Source organism: Haemaphysalis longicornis, unplaced genomic scaffold, assembly GCF_048455015.1.
Source record: "Haemaphysalis longicornis isolate Haplotype H1 unplaced genomic scaffold, Haemaphysalis longicornis Haplotype H1 scaffold_1, whole genome shotgun sequence".
Taxonomy (NCBI): domain Eukaryota; kingdom Metazoa; phylum Arthropoda; class Arachnida; order Ixodida; family Ixodidae; genus Haemaphysalis; species Haemaphysalis longicornis.
In genome coordinates, this window is record NW_027526203.1 from 127401415 (window position 1) to 127414057 (window position 12643).

Genomic DNA, 12643 nt, shown 5'->3' on the forward strand with positions numbered 1-12643 from the left:
TGCGCACGCCCAACGCGCTGACACCGCCGCGAAACCACCCCCACGCTGCGCGTGGCGCGGCCGGCGACGTCAACATGGCGTCGGCTCCAGCCGCGATTTGGCGCGGGCGCTCGAGCGACCGCTTCTAACCGCTCTTTAAAATGCGGCTCAAGGGAGACACGAAGTTGCTTGTGCGGTAAAGGAGCTGATAATTCATGCGATAACGGTACTATAAAACATCATCCGCGCCGCTAGTGAAAGCGCCCATAAAATATTTGCCGGGGTGCTAAGCCTAACCGTCTCTGTCGGAGCCAAGCCGGCTGTCTCGATCTCATCGCAAGTAGTCAGGCTCCTCCATTCTGCCGCGCGCGTACTGCGTCATTTTCTGACCGAGGTAGGTGCTACCGCAGGCGCGAAATCGTCGATGTGGGCGTGAAAATACAGCGCTCGCAGAGCCGAGGCGAGCGAACACGAGGGTTAAAAAAAGCAGAAAAATCACGAATTTCTTCACGCAAAAGTAGGAAAAGAAATAAACGAAAACTTTTTTCAGCGCTAAATTTTTTGGTCTGTGTTGGTTCATACGAATTTCGGATGATACGAATATTTTTCGCAGTCCCGCGAGATTAGTATAATCAAGATTTTACTGTATCAGCGCGCGGCAATGTGCACGGGCTCGGGCATGCCAGCTACTAGTGTCTCAAGTGAGCGGCTGTTTTCGATATCTGGTAAAGTGGTGGCGAGCAGGAGGTTGTCACTGCTCCCCGAACATGTCGAGCAGTTAACCTTTCTCCATGTTAACATTTAAGTGAGTGCAGACCTTAATCTGTTGAGTGCAATGGTATTGTGTAATTCCTAATTTTACTTTGTGCGATTTGTTGTGCAATAAAGTTGCAGTTTTTGTGCCTCTAGATGGTGAAACATTAATTTTACAAAAAACCATAAGTATTCGTATTCGAAAAATATTCGAAAAATATTCGATTCGATTCGAACTTTGTTTTTATTATTCGAATTCGCTTCGAAATTAAAAAATTGATATTCGCACACCCCTAGTAAAAATACTTTGTCAACTGCTGACTTTTCATTTACGGCCAACACATGATTCCAAACAAGAACGCCAGAAACCCGCTGGCAAATGCTTGTTCACGTTCCCTGCCAGTTTATCATCACTTACCTGCCAAAACTTGCCCTTGCGGGTTATCGACATCCTATTCTGACTCACTATTGTAGCCCTGCTTGCAGCAATAAGTGCAATGTGCAAGAACTGTGCCTGACAAGCTTCCACCGATGAGCTGCCACACCACAAAAAGTGTTCGGCACCAAGAGCCCCCTCCATTGCAGCACCACCTAACATTTTTTTAATGGAAACAATACAAAACCGCTTGAAGACTTTGTCAAAATAGACAGTCCTATTTCTGACACCCCATGTTTGGAAATGAAACGTGCCAGCATGCAGCTCAAGGACAATTTGTGAAGTGCTCTTTTTGCCTGACCTGATATTCGACGACTCGGCGCCACCTTCTGACTTTCAGCTGGAGCTCTCATCATAGAAATAAGGCGTGGGTGAAGTGAAATCACGAGTGGCATGCTTTTTTTTCTAGGAACAGTAGTGGGCGATGAAGGCGCTATGGCAAATCAGTTCAACGTTGGGTAACTGCGTAGTACAGCCAAACCTGATGATAACGAAACCCCACGAGTTCGAAATTCCCGCGGCAACTAAATACCGTATATTGCCGCATATAAGTCGACTCCTCATATAAGACGACCCCCCCAACTTTAGACCCCCGGATCGCGAAAAAAAAGAGCATACATACGTACCTGCAAAAACGTAAAACGAAACGGGCTGCACTGACGGGAAAAAGAAGAAAATACATTTATTGGGCACACTTTGAATGTTCGCACCGACAACGTTCACGCCGCCGCCGTTTTCGCGAATGTCACAAGAGCGCGCACCATTCACGATGCCGCCGTTATTGCGCACTTGACAAACGCGTCGCGCACCATGCTGTGAGGCAGGCCGTACCACGCGTCGCACACCCACTGTGCCACAGTGCTCAAAGGAGCCCGCTTCACACGCCCCGTCGGTGTCAGCGGTTTGCCGTCCTGCTCCATCCACTCGTTGTAGAGTGCCGCCATCCTATCCTTGAAGGGCTTGTTTAAAGCAACGTCGAGAGGCTGGAGAACGGGGGTCAAGCCGCCAGGAATGACCGCCAACTCACACTGGGCGTTCGCCACTGCCCTCTTCACGCGCTCGGTGATGTGCCCACGAAACGAGTCGAGCACCAACAAGCTTTTCGGCTTCAGGAGACCGCCAGGGCGCCGGAGCCAAACGAGGCGGAACCATTCAAGGACGGTCTCCTCAGTGAAAAACCCCTTTTCGTTCACGCGAACGATCACTTTGGGGGGGAAGGTCTCCTTGGGCATTGTTTTGCGCTTAAACACTATGAAGGGAGGAAGTTTGTGGCCATCGGCAGTGCAGCACAACATCACAGTAAATCGGTTGTGCTCGTTGCCCGTCGTCATCACGCGCACTTGCCGCTCCCCTTTAACTGCGACCGTCCGCCTACTTGGCATGTCGAACCAGACGGGGGTCTGATCGGCGTTGCCGATCTGGCCGAGTGTGAAGGCATGCTGCTTCTTCAGTACTGAAACGAACTCCAGGAAGGCTTCCTTCTTCTCCTCGTACGCGTCGGGTAGCTTCTGGCAAACGGTGGTGCGCCTCCTCAAACTGAGCCCGTTTCGCCTCATGAAGTTGGTAACCCACTTCTTTGACACTTTGAACTCGCTGCGGGCGATCTTCAATTCATTCGCCACACAGCGAGCCTTCCCCTGAATGTCCTCGTAGGACACGCTCAGGCCTTTTTCTCTCTGTTCTTTCACCCACTTCTCCACTTCTTCTTCAATGACAGGATATTTTCCTTCCTTTGGTCCCCGGAAGCACATGCGTGATCCTGCGCACGCGAAAAGCTTGTCCCTTTGTTGCCGCCAACTCCGGATGCATTTTTCCGAAACGCCGTAATGACGCTCCGCTGCCAAGTTGTTGGTGGCCTCGGCATGAAGAATCACTTTACGCTTGAAAGCAGCGCTGTAGCTCTGCCGACGAGTTGGCGGCATTTCGGTGTCGTCCTGTAGCGCGCTTCACAGTGGACTCCGGAGAAGGCTGCCGAGTGCTTCGTAGGCCTATTCGGCGCTATGCGGGATCACGGAAGCCGATCTAGAGCCTGTGCCGAAGCCGAAGCTGATTGCGCTGGTCGCGACCATCGCGACTCGCAAGTTTTCATGGCCGCGTTTTTCATCGCCGTGTTTTCATCGCCGCGTTCGGGCGACGTTTTTAAATTGTAGAACTAAGGTGCAAAAAGGATGTGCAAATCTTTTTAATTATTGACGCTATAGTGCCTATATATATACGGGAAACGTCGCTTGCCAAGGTTTGTTTAAATTTCTCTCCCTTTCCCCCCACCCCCCTAGTTGACTTGGGCTCCGCGTATAAGCCTACCCCCCTAAACTTGGCGTCCCGATTTTTGAAAAAAAAGTCGACTTATATGCGGCAATATACGGTACTTTCAGATCCCTGGCAAACGTCCATAGAAGCTTATGTATTTCTTATCTTGCAGCAACAAAATTCACTGCAAGTCCGTTCAGCATTCTATCTACTCATTTGAGCATAACAGTATCCGAAAAGTGCTCAAATGCATTTCTTTTCGGACTCAAAGTGCCTTAACTGCCACAGCGCGCTTCCATGGCCACCGCATCATTTGTTTACAATAAGACCGTGCAGCAGGCGGCCATGGACGTACAGTGAACTAGAATACTTGGTATTCTAGTTCACTGTCGTGGAGGCAGCAGAGTATTAACTCCATGGGAGGCAGCCCTCGCAGCGACACCGCCAGAGGGCGACACATGGTGATTCATGGCTTTGGCTTGGGCTCCTCCAATGGCTACGCTAGCCAGCTACCGCTGACCAGCGCACGGGTGCGTTCGTTGTGTACATGGCGATCGGCACGTTTGCTCCCAATAAGATGCCTCTGCCAGCCCAAAAGCGGAAGATTTATCGCTACAAGATAAGGCAGCTATCACTGCCAAAGGGGACGAAGAGAGGATAGTGCTGACTAGTTTGGGACCGCCTACAGCTCGCTGTACCATTTTAAAAAGCAAGGAAGGATGCCACTTTTTAATGGCGCCTGTGCTGGAAACGAAACAGTGACGGCTGTGGCCTTTCTGGACGTCAACAAAGCGGTGCTCACTTAGATTTATGAACAGCATTGGAATAACAAGGTGCCACTGTCTAGCCAAGTTTGTCAACAGAAGAAGCTGGACTCTGCTTGCATGCTCGGACATACCCGGTACCCAGGACCACAGAGAAAAACGTGCAGAGAAGGCGAACCCGCAGGACGTTTTGAATGCACTCGACACGATTTGGTCATTTTTAGATGCGCATGACAATTAGCAATGAACCACTTCTTGTTGTGTGAGAGCTGGGCTGTGAAGTTACTGCAGGGTAAGGTTCGCAAAGTAATACAACCGACTTTCGAAAATAAATTTTCGGTTTGAGGGCGATTTTCCTGTCTATGTTTATGCCTCATTCTCGCGGCCACGAAATTCCTGCAAAAGCAAATTTTTCGGCTTTCCCCGGCGGTTTCGTTATTGTGGGGTTCGACTGTAGCGCCAAACGGGAATTTTGCAATGCAGAAATAAGACTGAAACTGCTATGGCTGAAAATGCCAGGTTTGCACGTTAGACATGCGGAGGGCCTTCAGAAATGAGCTTTGGCAGAATAAAACTGCCCCTTCTTTGAACCAAAGCCCACGAGTGAATGACTGGTGTTGTTTTCCGGCAATTATCACCGCTCAATGCTTTCACACAGCAAAGTTGACAACACAATTTTATGCTCGACTTGCAAAGAGCCTTTTGATCATGAAAATTTGACGTTGACGCAACATAACTACGAGCGGCAAGCTTTTTTTATCAAGCGCAGCAGCTATGCCCCCTTTCCCAACAACACATACACCTTAGCTAAGACGGGCCGTCAAAAATCACAATGTCACCAGAGCGGGAAAACTTATACTGATCCTAAAAACGTACTGCCTAGGTTAGGTCAAGTTACATTTGTGGGCATCAGGTGCACAAGAAATGACAACAGCATGCCAAAATCGGCGATTTAAAGCATCGATCACTGGTGATTGATCTGAATAGGCGTGCTAAGCAAAGAGTTAAGCAGTGAAAGGCCAGCCTCAAAATGTGGTCTCCTCGAGTGGGCAGAGGAGGGCAAACATGCTCCCTTCCCTCTTCAACGTGGCAAAAGTAGGGGGGGCAGTACCCTTCTCCATCCACAACAACGGCTACGAGTGCGCCTTAGCACAACTTTTCAAATGCATTTTTCCGAAAGCCTCAAATTAACCGAAAGTCAGGTCCCAACAGTGCTTCTACTACAAGAAGGAGGCGCAGTAGGCCGGCATCTCACTCGAGTTGGCGACGGGGTTTGAGTAGGCGGAGCAGAGCGGCCTCCAGACGCCGCCCTCGCAGCACTCAGCCGTGAAGCAGATGCACACCAGGTTGAGGTTCAGCTCAGCGGCTTCCTTCTTGGCCTCCGTCTGCAGCTGCCGTGCCTCCTCTGCAACCAATGCATCACTGAAGAGAGCCTGCCTCACGGGCCGCCAGCCCATGGCCCTCGAGGGCCACCAGGGGCGCTATTCTGAGTTTGCGTCCGTTTCACAGCACCCACTTTGGCTTCCGACTGGGCACAATCGAGAAGGACGGGATCGTTTTGAAAGGGCACAAGCTCAGCATGGCACCCCGGGCTCACACTGTCGCAAAGAATTCCATTATCCTGGGTCAATGGTCACTGCGCCGCCAGAGGATATAATAGCGCAGCATTCAGTAGCATATTTTTGAGAAGAAAAAAAAAACAGCTTATAGACGAGGATGAAGAAAGGAATTCACAACATGAGCGCTGTAACAACTACGTCTATGCGCTGTTTGTCGTCAAAATATGCGACAGAACCAACTAACCCGAGTTCAAACCTTCGAAACCTTCGAAGTCATTTTTGTTTGGCACACCTACCACCCTTATAAGGCAGCGTTCTACATTCCTTCCATTACCATTAATGAAGAGACAAACCACTCTCACCTAAGCACTGGTGTGCCAAGAAAAAAACTTCAAAGTGGCAGTGGCACACTGCGAGACATTTGGCACTACCACCACACAAATACCTCCCGAGTAAGCAAGCATGCGGTGAAGTGGCAAACACCTTTTTGGGAGCGGCAATAAGGCTATGGGCTACGTCACAACGGTGGAGCCAACTGGTACTTGTCACCCTCATCACAAGCAATAGTCGATCAACAAACAAACAAGAAAACCACCGACTAAAGTTCGATCATTCTAGCAGCGTTTTAAAATACAGCGCTTCGTGCCCTATGTGTGCACCTACCAGACTCTCCATTTGTGATTAGAAGAGCAAGACACTTTTTTTCGAGGGAAAATGAAGTGCTTTGTAAACACTAAGTAGTACACTAGATTAAAGTCTAAATTAAATTCTAGACTGCGTAGACCACATTCTTAGTTTTCAGCTGATTTTTAAACGTTACATTCGAACATTTTTTAACAAGCAGGGGTGGAAGCAGGGTCTAGCTTTTTGGAGCAGGCACGGGAGCAGCAAAAGTCTTATTTTGGAGCAGCTTTGGAGCAGCAAAAATCCCACTTTGGAGTAGGTTTGGAGCAATTTAGGGACTATTTTGGAGCACTTTTGAAGCACACTTATGGCCTTAAATAATTTAACGTGACTGAGTGCACTTTTAATAGCAACTAATCCAAAAACTGCATAAAAAATAGAATTGGCCAGAAATATTTACCGTATTTTCCGGTGTATAAGTCGCGGTTTTTTTCTGAAATTTTCGTTGGTGCGTCTTATCCACCGGTGCGACTTATGTATGGAATAAATCCGGTTCGCCGCGGCCGCGCGTGGCCAGCGCACGTTGAGACACAGCTCTATGGTGTAAATCAATCCCAAGCCCACCGGTACGGCGTTTATTATAGCCCATATGTCGCTTCGGGACGTTACACCAAAGAATTTGCAGCTTTTTCTAGTCAAAAACAATGATAATGGCCTGCGACAACTGCGCGCCACTTTACGCCATGCGCAGTAACTACAGTTCAGAATAAATTGGGTTGCAAATAAATAAACTGGGTTGCAAAAACAAAATGCAGCTTATGAATTATTTCAGAGAGTTACTCTGAAGGAGGTAAACGTGCTGCTAATTTTTGAAATGACAGCTTGCGGATAAGTTTCGATTTTCGGGCCGCTTCCGGTCGCGTCACTTCTGTCTGCAATGACACCTTTATTGCGCTGATTTACAACAGCACGCAAGAGACGCGCGATGTTTGGAGAGGTGGCCAAATGGGTCTCCGACTCTTGGGACTCCATTTATACAAAAACAGTTGTAGCCGAGTTGATAAAGACCGGAGTAAACCGGTCCGCGAGTGGTAACGATGTTGGCGAAGAAGACATTAGAGAGTCGGAGGACGACAGTGATGCGCCGGTGGAACTCCCACTGAAGATGCTGAATTATTTGTTAGCGAGTCTGAGGAAAAAGACCTCGATGGTTCTGCCTAAACGCCGTCCGTAAGTACATGCCATCTGTGTGTATCAATAGACCATTTTTGAGAAGTTCTGTCTAGACTTTCGATGTTATATGCCCGTGTCTAGCCCTCCTTAGAGGGGGATGTGTTAATAGGCGGCAGCCGCCGCAACCATGTACTTTCGCCGCACTTTGTAACGATCTGATTCACTATGAGTTCACCTAATTAACAAGTGCGTTTTATATAGCGGTGCCTCTTATACACCGGTGCGACTTATATACGTTTTTTTTTAGAAAAACTGTCATTTTGAGGGGGGTGCGACTTATACAAAGGTGCGACTTATAGACCGGAAAATACGGTAGAAGGATCGCAATAAATCAAAAAATTTTTTGCTCAACTTCATATAAAATGGCAGATACTAGAAACAGTAGTTGCCTTAGATAGGCTAATAATTTCAGTTGAAAACAGATGGAAAGCACAACATAATGGGGGAAAAGCTTTATGTGTGCTGAACCAAGCCATTGCACCTCACTGTAACACCACTTACATAGATCACTACGACAATGTACAAGAGTAAACACCAGTGCCAAAAGAACCGCAGGTGGCAATCGGCTTGCAGCACCTTGCCGCTAAACACAAAAACATACGTATTTACTTGCATAATCCTCGCACTTTTTTTTTCGGAAAAGTCAATGCAAAGTTAGGGGTGGGAGAATTATGCGGGGAAAAAAAATCCAGTGCACAGTGTTGCCAATTTGCCTTCTGCCAGTCCCGCTAAATGTAGCGGTTGTTTTTTGTATTTGTAAGCTCAGTGTTGCCAACAGCAGCTATTTCTTTTTATTTTATTATTTACAACAACAGTCTCCCGTCGATCAGCGATCATGAAATTACCGCCTTTGCTTTCTGGCGCGTGCCCTATCACGTCGTCGTATGTGCGTGCCCTACTCCAGTAATGCACGTTGAAGTCGGTGACGCCGAAGTGCCTGCCTGCGGCGCGGCTGCAGTGTTCGATCGCGTACTCTTTCGCTTTCAATTTAAAAGCGGCAGTGTAGCTGGCGTTCTTCCCCATGGCGAAGCGGCACCAAGCACAAAACAAAGAGATCAAAAAGTTCGCAAAATGGCAGCGAGCTATCCACCACTGACGCGAGTGACTCACTGACTGCTGCCACTCAACGACGGGACCACGACGGCGACACGACGACACGTCAGCGGGCTGCGCGAACACTGTCTATACTCGGTGACAACTTGAGAACGGCACCGGAAGTTGCCGCTGTGCCTTATCACTGTAGCCAGATGTTTCTCCGCGCGGTGCAAGTAGGGTGCTACTGGGAATATTTTGAACATGGCGTGAGCCGTTCCCGTGATATTTTGGACTTAATATGCTTATAAACGACTCCAGTGACGACACACAAACTGCGTGAGACAAGGCAGACAATATCATGCATTCATAGCAAACCCCTTTCAAAACGCGCGCACACTGACGTCACAGGTCCGGCGCTTTGGCGGAGTGATACACTACATGAGGTGGTGCCGTTCTTGAGTTGTAACCGAGTGTAGTTGCACGCACGCGAAACATGCGCGAAACCGGCTCAAGGACAGTGTGAGTAGCGTGTTAGGGCGCGTGTTAGGGAGTAGCCATGCAGGTTGTTAGCCTGGATGGCCTTGGATACACAGCGCTCTCCGCCGAACAGAGAGGCGGCGGGGGAGGGCGCGCGTTGGAGATGCGGGTTTCGCGAGCAGGCAACTTTCGCCGCTGCAAAGTTGGGGGTGCGAGGATTATGCGAGGAACCAAAAAATCCAAGTTTTGGTGACTCACATTAGGGGTGCGAGAATTACGCGAGTGCGAGGATTACGCGAGTAAATACGGTAACACAGCCACACAAACACCACTTTAACAAGGATTCAGTTCGCCTTCATAGACTGAAGAGCCAAGTCAACCGTTTTGATTCGCTCAAGCACAGAAGGCAGTTTAGAGTTCCCAACTGAACTGCCGTGGCTATGGATGCGGCGTGGATGCATCTGCGTCTATTGTGTAGCCAGCGCTCAGTTTTGCCCGGACAACGACAAGACTCGGCTACATTTGGCGTTGTATGCTCTCAATGGACAATAGTCACGCAAATTGCCGTTTCTGCGCAGTTTGGCGCAGCAGGGCAGATGGGCGCACAATGGCGCAATTGGCGCAGCAGTTCCACCCGTGAACGAGTAAAGTGCATTTGAAAGTATCGTTTCAGACAGCATGAAAACAGGCTGTAAGCCAGTGTGACACGATTATGGTAATTGGGGAGGCGGCGGCAAACTGCATACAGATAAACTAAGCCTGTAGAATACTGAAAATATTAAAACAATGGCTCACGTCTGTTAGACCCTACAATGCAGCCCTGAATAAGACTTTATGAACTCACTTCAGTGCCCCCTTAAGGGACACACAGCATCCTGCATGAACTTGCGACCACTGAATGAATACACACGCAGGCACACGCACCTTGCGAGGGTTGCTGCCTGCTCTCGATCTTCCGCCGGTAGAGAATGTCGGCCACTGTTTTTTTCTGCTGAAAGACGATCGACATGCTGGGGAACCTGTTTGGGGACAAAGTATCCGGAAAATTTGCACCTCCAGCCTCGCTACGGAGCAGCAAGCATTACAAAAACGGGTCCCCTCGTCGCACACCACAACACTCCTATTGAGGGGTGGGGCAACAGCTGTTAATGTGAAATGACCAGGTTCAGGGGAAATCCCCAAGCGGAGTAAGTGTCTGCGAACGAAAATTTGATATCCACCTCAATGCGGCCGTACGGCTACAAAAAAAAGCTGAACAGCTTTACTGCGTAGCCGTACGGCTGCACTGAGGTGGATATCAAATTTCCCTTTACTTTGCAGGTGGATGCCACATTTTCCTCTGCAGCTGTTAATGTTGCAGAGCCTGTAATCACAAATTCGCACATATGCAACAACTTTCTAAAGTAGCCACAGCTATGAGACACCTTTTTTTTTTTTTTGTTCAGGGTTAATTCTTGTTCAAAAGAGAATGGTCACAATTACGTGACCAATTATGAAATGCTCCTCCTCAAGAGTGTGTACACTAGTAGCCATAATCAGGACACAAAAGAGACTTGTGCAGCTGCACAAGACACCAACAGTCAGCTATACATGTCGGAACTTGGTGGTTACGCGACCAACGGAGAGTGTGGAAACAAGTTGAGCTGCAAAGACTTTGTAACCTAGGCCTCCCCCCCCTCTTCCATTCCAGGAATGCCCAGCCACACGAGAACTTCCACACGCTGTTGTTGTTGCGTTGAAGCTGCCCACATTTCTTGCTTTTCAGTTCCCTTCTCCAACCTCACAGGCCTGTCAAGACCCAACATTTTATGACACTGCAGTGACCCAAAAGTTTCCTTACAGGAACCCTATTCGCCCGCTTGTCATCCTCTAGGAAAGCGCCAACAAAACACACAAGGAGAAGGGTATGGCGTAAGGACAAAATGTATAAGAAATCAATCCTAATTACTATCTTTACTATCTACGGCTTTGTACACCAACTAGCCATAGTGGATACACTTGTGTGGTGAACAGCCTCCCGTAAAATCATGCACCCCTTCGTCTAACGACGACGATGGTTGAACGCGAAGCTTTCTCGTGACTGATTTTTTGGTTGTTGTCTGAGTCTGGGCTGAGTTTGGACCATGTCGAAATGGAGCCATTGGATAGATGTCGGCTTCATAACGCGACGGATGCAGGTTCGTTTCAGGCCACGGGAAGTGTTTTTGTCTTTCACTTCACCTGCCGTTTTCTCGTTACAGACGCCACCAGTGAGAACATTAGAACTTCGCTTTAAGGGGGCAGTTGGGTCTTTGGGGCCGAAAAACGGTCAAAAAAAGCGTTTTCTCAAAAATGGCATTTTTGGCCTCCACGGCCATTTTTCTATCAGTCTGTAAATTTGCTCATCAAAAGGCACCATATTTTGTTGTTATTATATTATAATAGCATTTAAAGTGCACTCTACAGCTCAGTAAGCGCAGAATTCGATGGTGAAACGGCACTTTTCTTGCAATGCAAAGCTAGCATTTCATCCTCAGATATCTTGGCACCCGGAGCAGGTACAACTATAATTCTTTTTGCTTCTGATACCGAAATGTGTGGGGAATACAATGTTAGAAACAAATTTTTCAAATGGAGGCTTTGGAAAATTATTATTGTGTTCAATTGGCACCACCTGCGAGCGATTTCTGGCAGAGCATGGGAGAAGTGAAGTTCCCTGTGTTGTAAAACGACCAAAAATAGCTGAATCAAAAAATTTCTTCCTATGTTGTATTCTTTAGTCATTTGTCTGCCTAGCCACGTGGTAATTGCCATTCTGTATGGAGTGGTTATTTTGCAACTGTGACCCAAAATAATGGCAAATAATCATTAATTAACTCAAAATATAATCAACTTACAAAAAATCTAATGGCAGATTTGAAATCAGCACAAAAAACTCTATAACACAGTGCAGTTTCATTAAAATTGGTTATTAAATAAAAAAAATAGCTCTAAGACCAGTCTGACCCCTTAATAAATACCCCCTCCCCGCCCTATGGCAAAGGAAATTTTAGAATAGTATTTGTGTTGCCCTCACAGAAAGAAGGTTCGCCTCTCCACGCAACCCTGATTTTTCACCAAAAAAATTTCAGACAAAATCCATCTTTTACTTTCCACCCACAACAGCTCCTCAGTGCTATGTATGATTAAGACAGAACAGCTGCTGTATCATAAAAACCCCTCCACCTTCCTACAACCTGCTTACATTGTACATGGTCCCCATTCTCTGATTGACATTGGTGTAGCAGCATCTAACCTTTAAACAGTGGGTGCGAGCCTGTTACAAGCGTTACACTGCTCCATTGCCTTAAAAATATCAAAGTGTAGCTCATGGGAATTCTACTGCCGTGTTCATGTGTTGAAACTCCTGTATAGGTTGTATTCACTGGAGAGGCCCGCATGCAGGCAACCATGTGAGTGCGCCGTCACTGAATACGTCGGGCTCAGCGGGATGGCGGTATTTGCCTGTGCTAAGCACATGGTGTGTGTTGGCACGTTCCGAACTCTACCCCACT

General features: G+C 47.9%; 1 protein-coding gene across 2 annotated transcripts in view; it reads right to left on the reverse strand.

Annotated features, from left to right (window-relative positions):
- The window catches only part of LOC144179699 (nuclear factor NF-kappa-B p105 subunit-like), a 120460-nt gene that overhangs the window by 66724 nt on the left and 41093 nt on the right, over positions 1-12643 (reverse strand). For both annotated transcript variants that reach the window (XM_077708146.1, XM_077708153.1), the window contains exons 5-6: positions 10035-10129; positions 5438-5587 (exon numbers count right to left, since the gene is read on the reverse strand). In XM_077708146.1, the coding sequence (XP_077564272.1) occupies positions 5438-5587; positions 10035-10129 (245 nt within the window). The remainder of the gene's footprint in view (positions 1-5437; positions 5588-10034; positions 10130-12643) is intronic.